This window comes from Neophocaena asiaeorientalis, unplaced genomic scaffold, assembly GCF_003031525.2.
Source record: "Neophocaena asiaeorientalis asiaeorientalis breed wild unplaced genomic scaffold, Neophocaena_asiaeorientalis_V1.1 scaffold897, whole genome shotgun sequence".
Lineage (NCBI taxonomy): Eukaryota > Metazoa > Chordata > Mammalia > Artiodactyla > Phocoenidae > Neophocaena > Neophocaena asiaeorientalis.
The window spans coordinates 235,366-252,405 of NW_020172015.1; the positions used below are offsets into that span (position 1 = coordinate 235,366).

The 17,040-nt window shown below is 38.0% G+C and overlaps 1 protein-coding gene across 1 annotated transcript in view; it reads left to right on the plus strand.

Moving 5' to 3' along the window:
- The window catches only part of RNF17 (ring finger protein 17), a 109,871-nt gene that overhangs the window by 47,639 nt on the left and 45,192 nt on the right, over positions 1 to 17,040 (plus strand). The window contains exons 16-19 of the mRNA XM_024751247.1: positions 1,890 to 2,043; positions 5,858 to 5,973; positions 7,403 to 7,523; positions 10,122 to 10,242. Coding sequence (XP_024607015.1) covers positions 1,890 to 2,043; positions 5,858 to 5,973; positions 7,403 to 7,523; positions 10,122 to 10,242 — 512 coding nt within the window. The remainder of the gene's footprint in view (positions 1 to 1,889; positions 2,044 to 5,857; positions 5,974 to 7,402; positions 7,524 to 10,121; positions 10,243 to 17,040) is intronic.

Consider the following 17,040-nt stretch of genomic DNA (forward strand, 5'->3'; position numbering starts at 1 on the left):
TGTTCAGCAAATGTTTATGTTGATTTCCTTGAATGTTGAAAGCTTAATTGGGTGTTTGCTTGGGTGCTGTAAGCCTTTGTTTCCCAGAGCTCTAACAAAGTTGGTTCAGATGGTTTCTCATTTTTTCAGTGTTTCTGTGGGGACACAAGAGCTTGGAGCTTCAGAGTCTGCTGTTTTGCTGATGTCATTTCTCTGTTGAATTTTCCAGTGTTCCATTTGGGTAATCTGTTAATGGAGGAATATGAATAATACCTACTTAGAAATAAAGGTTTACAGTCTGTGCATCCAGACCTCCGTCCATTTCCTCCATCACATATAGTAGTCCCCCCTTGTCTGCAGGGGATACAAGACTCCCAGTGGACGCCTGAAACTGTGGACAGTACTGAACCCTGTATATATGATGTTTTTTCCTATACATGTATACCTAAGATACAGTTTAATTTATAAATTAGGCACAGCAAGAGATTAACAACAATAAAATAGAACAATTACAACAATGTACTGTGGGGAAAAAAAAAAGGTTTAAAGTGTTGTGAAAATAATTTATATGAAATAACAAAAGATTCAGAAAATTTCCACTTGCATTATTATACCCACAAAAGAGAAAAACTTCATTTTTTGACCATTTGAGATGGATTTTAAAATATTTTTCATCTTAAGAATTGGTATTTGGAAAATTAAACATTTATCCTTGGTTTTGTTTTAGGAGCTGTGTTTTAAGTAGTATAAGAACATCAGGTTTTAAAGTAACCGAATAGTCCCATTTAATAAGATAAAGCTCTATTCAATTATGCAGTCATTTCACAAACTCTACTGAAATGATTGATTTATTAAAGAAGATTTATCAATTCACATTAAAACCATTAGATGGATGGCTGATGGGAAATAGGACGTTCATAAAATGCCAGAGTAGTACTACATGAATTACTTGGTGACCACAAGGGAAAAACGTAACTGTATAATGAAGGGATGAGAATCACAAGCCCTTTCTGTAGGTGAATCTTAGCATATCATGAGTGAGTCAGTAATATTGTGTCTTGATGTGTTGCAACTTGACGTATTCTAGCCAAAAGGTTTGGCTTGAATCCATCAAACTTGTAGATACAACTCTCAGTTGGGGAGAAATTCCAGGGATAGGCCCTGCTCAGTGGAGGAACAAGGTAAATAACAGGATGAAAACATAACCACATAAATCCAGAAGATGGAGCATTCTGCAGAAAAATAGCACACTGTCTTTAATAAGACAGGGTCATTTTAAAAAGAACACTACACTAAATTATAAGACTTATTGAGATAACCAAATATAACATGTAGTCTTAGATTGGATACTGGGTTTGGTCAGTTAGGGAAATCTAATATGGTCTAGAAGTACTAGTAGGAACACTTACTGAAGCAGAAAGTGAGAATTGATAGAAAAATGCAGATTATCGAATTATACGTATGGTATGGTCTCATTTTTGGTACATACAAAAGTATGGAAAGTGTGCTTAGAAAAAGATCTAGGAGCGGGAGTTCCCTGGTGGTCCAGTGATTAGGACTCAGCGCTTTCACTGCTCTGGGCCTGGGTTCAGTCCCTGATCAGGGAACTAAGATCCTGCAAGCTGCACAGTGCAGCCAAAAAAAAGAAAAAAAAAGAAAAATATCTAGAAGCAGATATGTTTTAGATATCTGGAAAAATGTGATTTTTAAAAATTTTGTTTATATATGTTAATTTTATATACTACTTCTGTAACAAAATATTTCAGGTATAAATTACATGACAGCTTATATCTAATTCAGTTCTAATATTTCATAATTTTATGAGCAGTGCCTATAAACATGCAACACTTAAATTTTAAGTTTCTATGAAACTACAGTGCTTTAATCCCTGCTTTAACTCTGTTTCTTAGATAAAGAGCCTGGATTTTTTATTTGTATTAAAGGCAATTGAGGAATTCTATAAAAATGAAGATGCAGAAAATCTTGAAATCCTCTGTCCAGTTCAAGATCAAGCCTGTGTAGCTAAATTTGAAGATGGAGTTTGGTACCGAGCAAAAGTTATTGGTAGGAAATTGCACACTATTTCCTCAGGGAAGTGTTACGCTTAAAAATTGATAACCATTTGAGTCAGTACAGATTAAATCATGGAAGTGATATTATTTGATCTTACAGTTTTGCTCTTTAGAAAGCTAGCAATAGTGTTGATAGATGAACCTCTGGCTCCTTAGATTTCATTCGATTTGACTAGGACTTCACCATTTTTTTTGTTTGTTTTCTAACATTACCTTATTGAAAAAGTTAAATAGTGGTAAATGACACGTACTCCATTCTCCTCCAAAAAGACAAATACTTTTTGTCATTTATCTGTGTTGTTTCTTCTAAATAATGTAATACTTTGTAGGTACTTCAGTCTTAGGTATTAATTATGTTAGATGAATTTTAGATCTCTTGTAGTTCTTTTGTCCCCTCTCTCCCCCCACATAGTTATTGATATATCACAATTTTTAGTTATATTCTTATTCTATGCAAGTATTTTCAGTGCTACTCCATAAAGTATAGTTTAATTCTGAGTTAATAATTGCATCAGGTTTTCACTCCATTTTCTTTCATTGGGTTGGCCAAAAGGTTCATTTGTTTCTCCTGTAAGATGGCTCTCATAGCACTTAGTTGTCTTTAGCTTCATTCGAAACAATTTTGTTAGATTGTATTGTGACAGCTGTCATATCAACGTGCATTTAAAAAAAACATCAAAATTGGTGAAATTTGTGTAGCCATTTTAATTTTGAAGATGGAAGAGAAAACAACATTTTTGGCATATTATGCTTTATTATTTCAAGAAAGGTAAAAACGCAGCTGAAATGCAAAAAAAGATTTGTGCAGTGTATGGAGAAGGTGCAGTGACTGATCGAATGTGTCAAAAGTGGTTTGCGAAGTTTCGTGCTGGAGATTTCTCGCTGGACGATGCTCCACTGTCAGGTAGACCAGTTGAAGTTGATATCGATCAAATAGAGACTTTAATTGAGAACAGTCAACGTCATACCATGCTGGAGATGCTTTTGAGTAGCTGACATACTCAAAACATCCAAATCAAGGGTTGAAAATCATTTGCACCAGCTTGGTTACGTTCATCGCTTTGATGTTTGGGTTCCACATTAGTTAAGTGAAAAAAACCTTCTTGACTGTATTTCCGCATGCGATTCTCCACTGAAACGTAACAGAAACATTCCATTTTTAAAACAAATTGTGACGGAGGGTGAAAAGTGGATACTGTACAATAATGTGGAACGGAAGAGATCGTGGGGCAAGCGAAATGAACCACCACCAACCACACCAAAGGCCAGTCTTCATCCAAAGAAGGTGATGTCACGTATATAGTGGGATTGGAAGGGAATCCTCTTATCATGAGCTCCTTCCGGAAAACCAAACGATTAATTCCAACAAGTACTGCTCCCAATTAGACCAACTGAAAGCAGCACTCGACGAAAAGCATCCAGAATTAGTCAATGGAAAACACATACTCTGGGCTTCCCTGGTGGCGCAGTGGTTGAGAGTCTGCCTGCCAATGCAGGGGACACGGGTTCGTGCTCCGGTCCAGGAAGATCCCACATGCCGCGGAGCGGCTGGGCCCATGAGCCATGGCCGCTGAGCCTGCGTGTCCGGAGCCTGTGCTCCGCAACGGGAGAGGCCACAACAGTGAGAGGCCCGCGTACTGCCAAAAAAAAAAAAAGAAAGAAAACACATACTCTTCCATCAGGATAATACAAGACTGCATGTTTCTTTGATGACCAGGCAAAAACTGTTACAGCTTGGCTGGGAAGTTCTGATTCATCCGCTGTATTCACCAGACATTACACCTTGAGATTTCCGTTTATTTCGGTCTTCACAAAATTCTCTTAATGGAAAAAATTTCCATCTCCTGGGATACTGTAAAAGGCACCTGGAACAGTTCTTTGCTCAAAAAGATAAAAAGTTTTGGGAAGATCAAATTATGAAGTTGCCTGAAAAATGGCAGAAGGTAGTGGAACAAAAAGGGTGAATATGTTGTTCAATGAAGTGCTTGGTGAAAATGAAAAATGTGTCTTTTATTTTTACTTTAAAAACCGAAAGAACTTTTTGGCCAACCCAGTAACCTATGGCTACATTTTCCTAATAGTTTAAAACAATTTTCCACATGATTAGACTTTTCAGATAATGCTGGTTTGATTTTTTTTTTTTGGTAACAATGAAAACATCCTATTATCTGCTCCAATTAGACTGCTTGTCCCCTAGGCTTGTTATTTTGGGAGTTTATTTCACTTGTTTTCCTAAATTGGATTGCTTGTTTTCTGGATCTCATTTACCTTTTTGGTTTACTCCCATATTTTGGTGGAGCATTTTCCTTAGAGAGAATAAATGGAAGGGAAATTTTGAGACCTTCCCATGTCTCCCGATTCTACTCACACATGATTGATAATTTGGGGAAAACTGTTCTTTAAGTCCCATCCCATATCCATTTGTTTGTTTTTGTTTAAAACCGCATCTGCATTCAGAGACTTGAGGAATGGTAAGAATCTAATGGTGTCGTTACACTTGAGATTATCTTTCTTGCATGAGGATTCCAGTGGAAACAGGGCAAGGTCCCCTCACCTCTTTACCTTACTCTTAGGGTACACACGACTTCTCAGGTACCTGAGCTGCTTGAGTGCCATCTCGAGCAGTGCCAGTATTGTTACATCTGCTTTCACTTCTACCAAGGGGCAGAGAATGCCCAAACTTTTTCCATTTTGAAATTATATGTACTGTATTAGTTTTTAAATTTGAAAGTAATGGCAACAAGTTTTGTAGCATTGTACATACGTGTGCTTAGGGGACTAAAGTCAGTCATATTTCATATTCTGAGTATTTACAAAAAGGTCAGTTTATGATAGATCTTTATTCAAACTTCGATGTGTTCAAACCTTCCAGAGGTTTCTTTGGTATCCTTTAAAATGTGAAAACTAGTTTCACATAGAGGTCTGTTTCTGCTCATTTTTCACAATATCCCCAGATAATTTTTTAAAATTTCACAATTAGATATTATTATACGAATGAACGTGTGTCTTGATCATTAAGTCTTTTGCCTTGTTTGATTACCTATGTTGACTAACAAACATTAAGTGCTTCTTTTATGCTTGGTTCTTTGCAGAGTATTTTAAATAGGTGAGTCCTCAAAAAGAGTCTTAATAAGATTTGATTCTATTGGTACACCCACTTTACAGGTGAAATAATGAGGCCTACAGAGAAAAAGTAACTTGCTCAGGGTAGTATCTTAGAGATATTAATTAGCGTTCTCAGAGTCACATGTCATTTAAGTGTCTAACTCCAAACCTAATTCTTAACTTTTAGGACATAACACCTAGCATTTGATGGCTGTTTTGTTATCCTGATTTTGTTTGTCCTTTAGATATCTTTTTTATTTTTTTATTTTTTTAATTTTTGTGGTACGCGGGCCTCTCACTATTGTGGCCTCTCCCATTGTGGAGCACAGGCTCCGGACGCGCAGGCTCAGCGGCCATGGCTCACGGGCCCAGCCGCTCCGCGGCATGTGGGATCTTCCCCGACCGGAGCACGAACCCGTGTCCCCTGCATTGGCAGGCGGACTCTCAACTACTGCGCCACCAGGGTAGCCCCAGATATCTTTAGATTGTTAGTTTCTCATTCACCGAGTCTGAACAGCTGTGCATTATGGTTGATTTTGTGAAGTTCACATATTAGAAATGTTTTTTACATTAAAATAATACTAAGTTTGTATGTTGAACATAAAAGTGTTCGAATCTAGTTGATTGTAGATCAGTCTTAATCTTGCTAGATAATTCTTTTTTTTCCAAGTTTGTGATTTCCAATTTCATAATTTTTGAAGGATTGCCTGGACATCGTGAAGTTGAAGTTAAATATGTGGATTTTGGCAATACAGCAAAAATAACACTTAAAGAAATGCGTAAAATAAAGGATGAGTTTCTGAATCCTGCAGAGAAGGTAATCTACTCATTATAAATCATAGGGTTAGAATATTAGCACAAATATGCAAGTATTTTTAGAAGTTATTTTCACCGTAGAAATGTTCTTTTAACTTCACTTTTTCTGTAAATAATTTCTGATCCATGGGCTATAGAAAAGAGTCTCTATAGTTACTGTTTAAAAAATAATATGTATCTTAACAAATAAGCATTAATTCTAAATGTGTATATATTTGTGTCTTTATAAGTACTTACTGGTGTGCAGCTTTTAGTGTTATTTTGAAATACCTGTATAAGGTAGTAAGAATATGGTATATTATGTGAAAAAAACTGATTACAGAAATGATTTTACTGTGATCCCATTTATGTTTAAGTATATATAATGTGTGCCAGAGAAAGAGAGAAGTCTGGAAGAATAAGTATCAATAAAAAACTTATCCTTCTCTTGGAATCTTACTCCCCAGAGATAAATTTAAGGAGGTTTATTTCCTAATTCATATACTCCTAGTATTTGAATTGTTATTAAGCAGTATTTTTCATTTAAAAATGGGTAAAATGATACAGGAAAAATTTGAAAATACGGATGAGTAAAATGAGGGGGGAATCACTCAGAATTATTCAATATTTTTGATATATATACTTGTAAGATACATCTTCTGTGTTTTTAAGAATTATGGGATTAGGGCTTCCCTGGTGGTGCAGTGGTTGAGAGTCCGCCTGCCGATGCAGGGGACACAGGTTCATGCCCTGGTGCAGGAAGATCCCACATGCCGTGGAGCAGCTGGGCCCATGAGCCATGGCTGCTGAGCCTGCGCGTCCGGAGCCTGTGCTCTGCAACGGGAGAGGCCACAGCAGTGAGAGGCCCGCGTATGGCAAAAAATAAATAAATAAATTATGGGATTAGACTATATATAGTCCTATAACTTGATTTTTCATTTAACAGTGTATCATAATTCTTTCAGTGGATGCTTATTATTCTACTGTCTGAGTATACAATAATTCATTCAACAAAATACTCTGTTTTTTTGTTGTTTGTTTCATTTTTGGTTTGGATTTTTTTTTAATAGGTTATTACGGATTTTATTTTTTAATTGATGTACAGTATGTAAGTTGCAAGTGTACAATATAGTGATTCATGATTTTTTAAAGTTATACTCCATTTATAGTTATTGTAAAATATTGACTATATTCCCTGTGCTGTATAATATATCCTTGTAGCTTATTTTATGCATAATAGTTTGTACCTCTTAATCCCATACTCTGTTGATTAACTGTTTGCATTTATAAAAGTACTGTTAGAGACATCTTTGGACATTTATTTGTTTTCTAAATACGTATTAAATTCAAATGCAAAGTTTAGTTTTGTACACATTTAACACTTTATTTTAATTCTAAAATAACTGTAAATTAAGTTTACTTTCTTAATGGTGCAATTTTGTTTGACACAGGCAATTAAATGTAAGCTGGCCTATATTGAACCATGTAAAGGGACACTGCAGTGGTCAAAAAAAGCTACAGAAAAATTTCAAGAAAAGACTCAAGATAAGTTTATGACATGTTCAGTCATTAGTAAGCTATTTCCATTTTTATTTGTTGCTATATGATCATAATTTTAAATAAGACTAACATTATGGTATAACATTTGTCAGATCATATAATAAATTCAATGTGTCATTAGTATGAGTAGTGAGAGAGAACATTTATTGAGAACTGGGGACAATGGAATAATATCTTCTGCAGGCTCTAGAGCCTAAAATCAGTACATGAGGCAAAAATTTCCATTGAAGATCAAGTCACCCTCAGCATGGCCCTTTGAAAGCCCTAAAGCAAGGAGTTAGCTTCTCTTGTTTCTCTTTGCTTTTGTCCTGGGTCTCTGTCCCTCATCTTGGAGTGATGGATGCTAAGGTATAATTTGCAAGAAAGTGAGGGGAGATGGGACATAACTGGTAAATAGGTTTTTTTGTTTTTGTTTCATTCTACTTGAGGAAATTTAAGTATAGGCTCTCGGCGTATTTTGAAAAAAAGTTGCTTCTTTTTTGGAACAGTTTGGGTCTGAGATACACAGGCTGAGCGCTAGCCCACAGTTTGGTAACCCAGCAAGTTTAATGGCAAAATCTGATCTGAATTTACATGAAGATACAATGCTATATGTTGTATTGATCTCCTTTACAGTGAGATATATTCCACTTCAGGATAGTCATGTTCGCTTCTGAGCTGCTGCCTCAGAATCGCTGTGGGTATCACAAAATAAGCAATATATGTTCTATATAGCTTTTCTCAATTTGAAGAATTCTGAAACATGTCTGGCCCCAAGATTTGGATGAGGGATTTGAAAGCTGTTATTATCTGGGATTTTGATCTTTTCCAAAGCTGTGACCAACGTGGCTGTGTTGGTCTTAACAAGTACTAGTGCAGGATACACACCAGCATGTTTACTTAGGGTTGACTTAAGGGACTTCAAAAGGTACTTCTTACTGTATCCATTTTTTTCATTTTCATCATACTCCCATCTAGTAAACCCAAAATACCATGAGATTATTAGCCTGTTTTACAAGGGAATTGAAGCTTAAAGATCAATTGCTCAAGGCCACATAACCTAGAAATGATTGCATATTTGTGTTAATTTATTCACTTTAACATAAGACATTGTTCTGACGTAGTAGCTCTGTTGAAGAGGAATATGATGGTAGAAATTGTACCCTTAGTCTATAGAATTATGTCTGGATTCTCTGATATAAACAGTAAGTTAAGGGCCTCTTAGTCTTGAATAATCGCCACTGATTTTGAGCTGACCTTAATGTGCTTTAATTCTGCTTCTCAGCTTTCCTTTTGGTATTTTATTCTGTTGGTTTTTAGCTCTCCCTTTAACGTCTCCTCCCGAGGTTAACCCATGAAGACAAGACCTCCTGGGTTTCTCTCTTGACTCCCCCTTTTTCATTCTCAATTACTTGTTATACCAATAATATCTAAACACAAGTTGTAGTGTATCTTAACCTAGATAATCTGATTTAAGGAATGCCAGAAGGCCCCACCAGACCTAAAACATCTTTCCCCATTAACCTGCACAGTGATGAGATTAGTATACATTGTTACCTTACAAAGCAAGAGACATTTAAACTTTAAGTAGGAGCAGAGCAGGGAAGATGGTGAAGGTACAGCACCATGGGAAGCTGGCCCTGTGGAATAAAGAACTTGTGCATGGGCAGTATGAAATCAAAGCACTAAAGGGAACACAAAAGATGGAAAGTGAGGAGATTAGAGTTTACTGAGGCTCAGAGCTGCTTAGCTTTTTGTTTCTAGATAATTTATCTGGTCTGTTAAAGTAGTGAAGAATGATTTTTAAGCTCTTGAAAAATAGCTTTCTAACATGTATTCTTACAACTAAGTAATATAGGGTGTTACTGCTGGTAATGAGTTATCTTTTTATTTGGAATCATCATTCTCTTAGCACCTGCCAGCTACTATTGTATAGAAGTATAGGCATAAACCGATCTCAGTGCATAGAACTGTGTGTTTCCTAAAGAAATTCCTCTGTCGTTTATTCAAATGCATATTGAGCAGGTTCTCTATGCTATGTACTATAAATAAGTAAATAGGCACACGAGGTGTAACTTTACCCTCAGCTAACTCCCAGTTTAGATTAAGAAATAGACCTAATGGTTTGTCCTAAAAACAGAAGGACGGGGAAAAATTCCACTTAATGCTCTGGGTTGAGTTTTTGTTGTTTTAAACTTTGTGCTGTTTTTTGTTGTTTTGTTGTTTGGTGCCATTCTTATAAAAGCTGTAAAACTTTGCAAATAAGCACTGGCTTGAATTAACTTTCATTCATTTCTTTTGTCCTCTGGAATTTGGCAGAATCCAATAAAACAGTTTAAAAACACAACAGAATGCTGCTTCAATAAGTATATGTCACTATGTATTTTCTGAATCTAAAAGCTTTAAGCTGCTTTCGGTTCATTATGGAACAGTACACAATAACCTAAAACGAAAATTTTATTAACATTGGCAGTTCTTTTATGTGTGAAAAATGCTACTTTTACCCCTAGAGAGAGACTGACATTATGCAAAATGAAGGAAATTAAGTTCTCAGGTTTTTAAAAATTGCTCTTTAGTATATTTTGGGACATATTTGTTTCTTTCCCCAAACTAGTGTTAATGGTTTTACAGAAATTCTGGAAGACAATGTGCTCTTAGTTGAGCTTTTCGATTTTCATGGTGCTCCTGGAATGACTCCTACCAGTATTAATGACCAGCTAGTTAAAGAGGGCCTAGCATCTTATGAAGTAGGGTAAGTGGACCTGTAAACTTTTATTTTTACTTCATATGTAACACTTCACAAGAAGGGAAACTGGCGTATCATTCCCCATTGATTATCTGCTTAGGCTATAGACTTAGGAGCTTTTCCCTGTTAATGGGTCAGTAAAAAGAGAAGGAAAAATAATTGGAGTCTTTAGTCTAGTGGGAATAGAGTGGCTTTTTCCTTCATCTGTAAGGGATTCTACAACAACAAGAATGGCTCCTGGAGATGGAGGGTGCTTCTAAGAAAAGGAGACTGGCGTCTTATTCTAGGTGGGGTGTCTGCTTAGGTGCCTCCTGAACCTTTGTGAAGAGGATCAGGAAGAGAAACGGCAGGGTCTAGCGTGAGCATCGTGGCAGAGAAGCCCATGTTCTCACCTGGAGACATGTGGATCTTTCCTGGGCTCAGGTAGATACTTTCAGAGAGACCCAGGCTTGAGCTATTGTGCTGAGACCCAGGCCAGGCCAGTGGTTGAGGTGACCCCAGAATCAGAAGAGCAGAGTGGTGCTAGGGAGGGTGGGAGGGTGTGAAGTCAAGACACAGCAGTTCTTCCACAATAGTGACTTGTGCAGTGGGGTTGGCCCCTGAGGGGTCTTCTGAAGAACTCCCTCGCACAGCCATTAAGAAAGCCAATTATTTGATAACACCCACACGTGATGCCTGCCAGGGGAAGCCAGAGGAGCAGTGAGGAGACACCCAGCAGAGGCCTGCAGTGACATGCTCAGCATGTGGTCTGGCTCTCCCCCCACCTCCCCCCTAACAAGGGAGGAACGGAACTAGTAGCAGAAGAGAGGGCCTGCCCTTCTTCACTATAGGTCCTGAGCGAGGGAGGGGGAAGGAAAGGAGAGGAAACATTCAAATGTATTGGTCTGAGTTTTCTTTTTTTTTTTTAAGTAGGGTTATTGAGATATATAACATATACAATAAGAAATTCACCCTTTTTAGGTACAGTTATGAGTTTTGATAAATACATATAGTCATGCAACCATCATCACAGTCAAGATGCAGACTATTTCCATCACCCCTCAGAGTTCCCTCTTGTGCCTTTATGTAGTCAGTCTCCTTCCGCCACACCCAGTCCTTGACAGCTACTGATCGAATTTCTGTCTCCATAATTCTGACTGTTCCACAACTTCATATAAATGGAGTCATATAATATTTTGCCTTTTTGTGTCTGACTTTTCCATTTAGCACAGTGCTTTCGAGATTCAATCATGTTGTTGCCTATATCAGTAGTTTCTATTGCTCTGCTCATTTCATTGTATGGATACCACAATATTATATGTTCACCAGTTGATGGACATTTGGGCTGTTTCCAGTTTAGGAAGATTTTATGAATAGAATTTGCATACAGGTGTTTGTGTAGACATATGTATGTTTTCTTTTCTCTTGAGTAAATACCTAGGAGTGAAATTGTTGCTTGTAAGGTAAGTTTATTTCTAACTTTATGAGAACCTGCCAGATGTTTGTGTATGAGAGTTCTAGTCTCCATTCTTGCCAGCACTTGAATTTATCATTTTGTGTTTATATTAGCCCTTCTGATAGGAGTATTGTGGTACTTCATAGTGGTTTTAATTTCCTTAATGACATTAAGGATCTTAACATGTGCTTATTTGCTGTCTGTATCTGTTCTTTGGTGAAGTATCTTTTCAGATGTTTTGCCCTTTTAAAACATTGTTGCTAAAAAAAAAAAAAACATTGTTGCTTATTGTTATTGAAATATGAAAGTTGTTGATACATTCTAGATACAAGCCTTTCATTAGGCATGTGCTTTGCAAATATTTTCTTCCAATCTGACTTCCTAAAGTGTCTTTCAAAGAGCAGAAGGGGGACTTCCTTCGTGACGCAGTGAATGGTTAAGAATCCACCTGCCAGTGCAGGGGACACGGGTTCGATCCCTAGTCTGGGAAGATCCCCCATGCCACGGAGCAACAAATGCCGTGTGCCACAACTACTGAGCCTGCGCTCTAGAACCCTTGCGCCACAACTACTGAGCCCGCGTGCCTAGAGCCCGTGCTCTGCAACAAGAGAAGCCACCGCAGTGAGAAGCCTGCGCACCACAACGAAGAGTAGCCCCCGCTCGCCGCAACTAGAGAAAGCCCACACGCAGCAATGGAGACCCAACGCAGCCAAAAATAAATAAATAAATTTATTTATTTAAAAAAAGAAAAGCAGAAGGTTCTGGTTTTGAAGTTCAGTTTGACAATGATTTTTCTTTTATAATTCAGGTGCTTGTGTTTAGGTAAGAAATCTTTGCCTAACCCCAGGTCATAAAGGTTTTCTCCTGTGTGTTCTATAGTTTTATGTTTCATATTCAGGTCTGTCACCCTTTTTATTTTGTTAGATAGGCTTTGTTTTCTGTAGCAGTGTTGGGTTCAGAACGTGGAGCGGAAGGCACAGAGTTCCCGTACACTTCCTGCCCCACGCAGGCACAGCCTCCCCACCATCATCACCCCCTAACGTGTTGTGTTCGCTGGTCTCAGTGAGACTGTATGGACGTGTCATAATCATCAAAGTCCATGGTTTATATTAGTGTGTATTCTGTGGGGTTTGACATATATACTGACTTGAATCCACCATTATAGTATCATACAGAGTATTTTCACTGTCATAAAACTCTGTGAGAGCCTGTTCATCCTTCCCTCCCCTCTAGCTTCTGGCAAGCACTGATCTTTTTACTGTCTCTGTAGTTTTGTCTTTTCCACATTGGAATCATACAGTCTGTAGCCTTCTCAGATCGGCTTCTTTCACTTAGTAATATGCACTTAAGGTTCCTCTGTGTCTTTTTCTGGCTCATTGCTTTTTAGCACTGAATAATATTCCATTGTCTAGTTGCACCACAGTTTATTTATCCATTCATCTACTGAAGGACATCTCGGTTGCTTCTAAGTTTTGGCAATTATGAATAAAGCTGCTATAGAGATTGCGTGCAGGTTTTCGTGTGGACGTAAGTTTTCAGCTCCTTTGGGTAAATACCAAGTAGCACAATTGCTGGATCCTATGATAAGAGTATGTTTAGTTTTATAAGAAGCCGCCAAACTGTCTTCCACAGTAGCTTCCAGTGTGCGTTCCCGCCAGCAGTGATGAGGCTCCTGTTGCTCCACGTGCTCGCCAGTATTTGGTGCTGTCGGTGTTCCAGATTCTGCTGGCTCTAGTAGATGTGTAGTGGTGTCTCATATTTGGTTTAATTTGCATAATTCTTACCTCACACTGTACACAAAGGCTAGCTCAAATGGATTATACTCTTAAAATTAAGAGCTAAAAGTAAACTTCAGAGGAAAAAAGAAGGAAATCTTCAGTACAATGGATTGAGCAAAGATATCTAAGATAAGACACCAAAAGCACAGTCCATAAAAGAAAAGAAATGATAAGTTTGTCCTCATCGTATTTAAAACATGTACATTTCAAAAGACACTGTTAAGTAAGTGAAAGACAAACAACAGACCGGGAGAAAATACTTGCAGAATGTATCCTATAAAGGACTTGTTTTTGGAATTCCTAGAACTCTTAAAACTCAATAAGAAGTCCAACCAAAGAAAATGGATAAAATATATGAACAGACATTTACCAGGGAAGATATACAATTGGCTAATCGGTACATGAAAGATGCTCAATGTCATTAATCATCAGGGAAATGCAGATTAAAGCCATAATGAGGTACCATTTCTCCCCCACTAGAACAGCTGTTATACATAAGACAGACAATTACAGATGCTGGTGAGGACGTGGAGTAACCCTCATTACTGGGGGACGCAGAACAGTGTGTAGCTCTTTGGAAAATGGCTTGTGGATGTTTCAAAATTTAAACATAAAAGTACCATAAAACCTAGCAGTTCCTCTCCTAGGTATCTACCCAGGAGAAATGAAAACATACGTCCATACACGAACTTGCAAGCAGTTGTTCATAGCAGCACTATTCATATTCTAGCCAAAAATTGGAAGCAAGGTAAATATCCAGTGACTGGTGAATAGACAGGACACAGTATATTCCTACAGTGGGATATTGTTCAGCCATAAAAAGAAACAAACTGACACATCTACTTCATGGATAAACCTCAGAAATTTTTAAAAAATATTTATTTATTTATTTGGCTGTGCCGGGTCTTAGTTGCAGCACGTGGGATCTTCTTTGCGGCATGTGGCATCTAGTTCCCTGACTAGGGATCAAACCCAGCCCCCCGGAATTGGGAGCACAGAATCTTAACCATTGGACCACCAGGGAAGTCCCTAAACCTCAGAAATTTTAATCTAGGTAAAAGAAGCCAGAAACACGAGATTACTAATTGTATGATATGTCCAGAAAAGGCAAACCAGTAGATACAGAAAGTAGATTAGGGGTTGCCTGGGGCTAGAAGTGGGCACAAGGATTAAGGGTAAATGGACTTGGGGGGTCTTACGGGGGTGTATGTGTGAAAATGTTCTAAAACTGATCGATGCTGGTGGTTATACCATTTGGTAAAGTTACTGTCATACACTTGAAATGGGTGAACTTTTTGACATCTAAGATACACTTCAATAAACTTGTTTTTTTTAAAAAAATAGCCCATTAGCTAATAGTCCTTATTGTTCAGTTACATAAGCGAGAAATATTTACAGGCTGACTTGTTATGCTATACTCAGTGGTGAGTAAGGTTGGTTTGTAGTAGGAAAGGAGATGGTCAGTCTGACCTTTCAGTGCGATAAGGGCTGTGCAAAGGGTAATTACAGTGCTGTGGGAATCCTGGAGAGCTCACCAGTGGAGCTCTCACTTAAGCTGAATTCTTTAATACAACCAGGAGTGAAGGCCTGCATTCAGGAAAAATACGTGTGTTTATGTATTGTTAGTATAGTCACACAGCTAACGGACAGAAAAAAAGGTACTGGTGGCTGGTATGGCAGGAGAAACGCAGAGACTAGATAATTGAGGAAACTCAGTCACTGAGAAGTAAATTACAGTACTTTTCAAACACTTGAATGTGTTTGCAGTTTATCCCTTGAAGAAAGGGGAGCTATTGAAGGATTTTATGATTTTTTTTTTTTTTTTTTTTTTTTTTTTTTTTTTAGAAGCCCTATTGAAGGATTTTAAACAGAGGACTGAGAGATTTGCATTTTAGAAAGCTGTGTCTGATGGCAAGTTTTAAAAAAACACCTGGAGATGGAAAATGGCTAGATCGTGAAACATAAAGGGGGTGAGCATCACAAGACCCTGCTGCTCATTGTAGGTGAGAAAGAGGAGGGAGTTGAGGTTGACTCAGGATCACTGACCTGACCACCAGTGACTGGTGACACCATTCCCTGAGAACAGAGCACAGGTTTGTGGGGAGAGTGAAGGCAGCACCCGCTCTGGGTGTATTGCATGAGGTCCTGTGGCTAAGAAAGCAGAGGGAGAATCTCCAGGCAGCAAAAGCATTGTGCAGCGGTGGGGAGCTGTGGGCCATGCCCTCGGCCGTGGGACCGCAGGGGTTGCGTGGTGAGAGTGAGGAGCGGGCGCTGCAGCGGCTAAGGAAGGGGGGTGAGGGGAGAGGCGGCCATGTCTGCTCACCCTTGGTGCTCAGGCTTGTGCCCGGCAAGGGCAACTCCAGGTCTCCTGGGTCAGCCTGAAGTTTACCATTTGGGAGACCCCATTTTGAGAAAAAGAATGCAAAATTATAACTATAGAATTTAAAAAACAAAAGTAATATTTATATAGGCTGGCAAAAGAAATGAACAAATTAGAGTTTCAAAAGTTAACAAATACCACAAATTTTAGAAAATTCAGACTCATCTGTAAAATACTTTCTTTTTTAGCTGTATACTGATTACCACATGAAATATCAGATTTTGTGATATCCCTATGGAGAGAATAGAAAAGTAATCCAGTCTTTAGTGTGGCTGATCGAAATTTGTTTATTGGTAATTTTTTTTTTAAGTTTTTTAGTGCCATAGCTCAATTATTGGTAATGTCATGTAAATTTCTAAAATTAATTTTAGGAGAATCTATTATTTCTTTCATGTATTATACATACATTATGTATATACATAATATTCAAGACACTTCAAGTTTTATTATAATGAATCTTTAATACAGTTTGATTTGACATTTATTAATGTATTGATATATGATTTAATTTGTTTATTAACAGGGTAACCCTATTTCTCATCCAAACTGGGACATGTTAAAGAATGAAAGAGAAGCACTGTTATGCCAGAAAAGCAGGTGTACAGTGGCTCAATTACTTATTACACATAGTGGTGCATTAGCTTTGTATTGAACCTTATGTTTTCATATGTGACACTAAGGTTGTGGGAGCATTTCTGGAACCCACTGCTGCACCAAGATGGCTAGCAATAGTGTAACTCCACAGGACGTGTCCTGAGCCACAAAACTGTATCCCACTAAATCCAAACTAAATGTGTCTCCAACTCAGCTTCCCCTTAGCCAACCCAGAATGCTTTGGCCAACATCCAAGATGAGAAAAAATAGGACAGGGAAAGTGAGAGTGGAAACAGCCCGTGATCTTAACTAATTGCACTTACAGTATTTACTTTTGAAACTTTTATAAAAGCACATTGCTTTGCCCCTCCCAAGGTACCAGTTTTCATAAACCACCTCTGCTGCTCTGGCAGCCTGTCCTCAAAGTAGAACATGAACTTCCCTTGATCAGTGCGTGCCCTGAGCACCTGAGGCATAAGAAGAAAAGAAATGTGAAGTTCCACAGTCTAGTCTGTCGGGCTCAACTATATCATATACGCACACCATCCTTTATAAAATAAAACATAATGTTTCCCAAATATTCTGGTCCCTGTCTACCTTAAGGTTCATGTCATGTC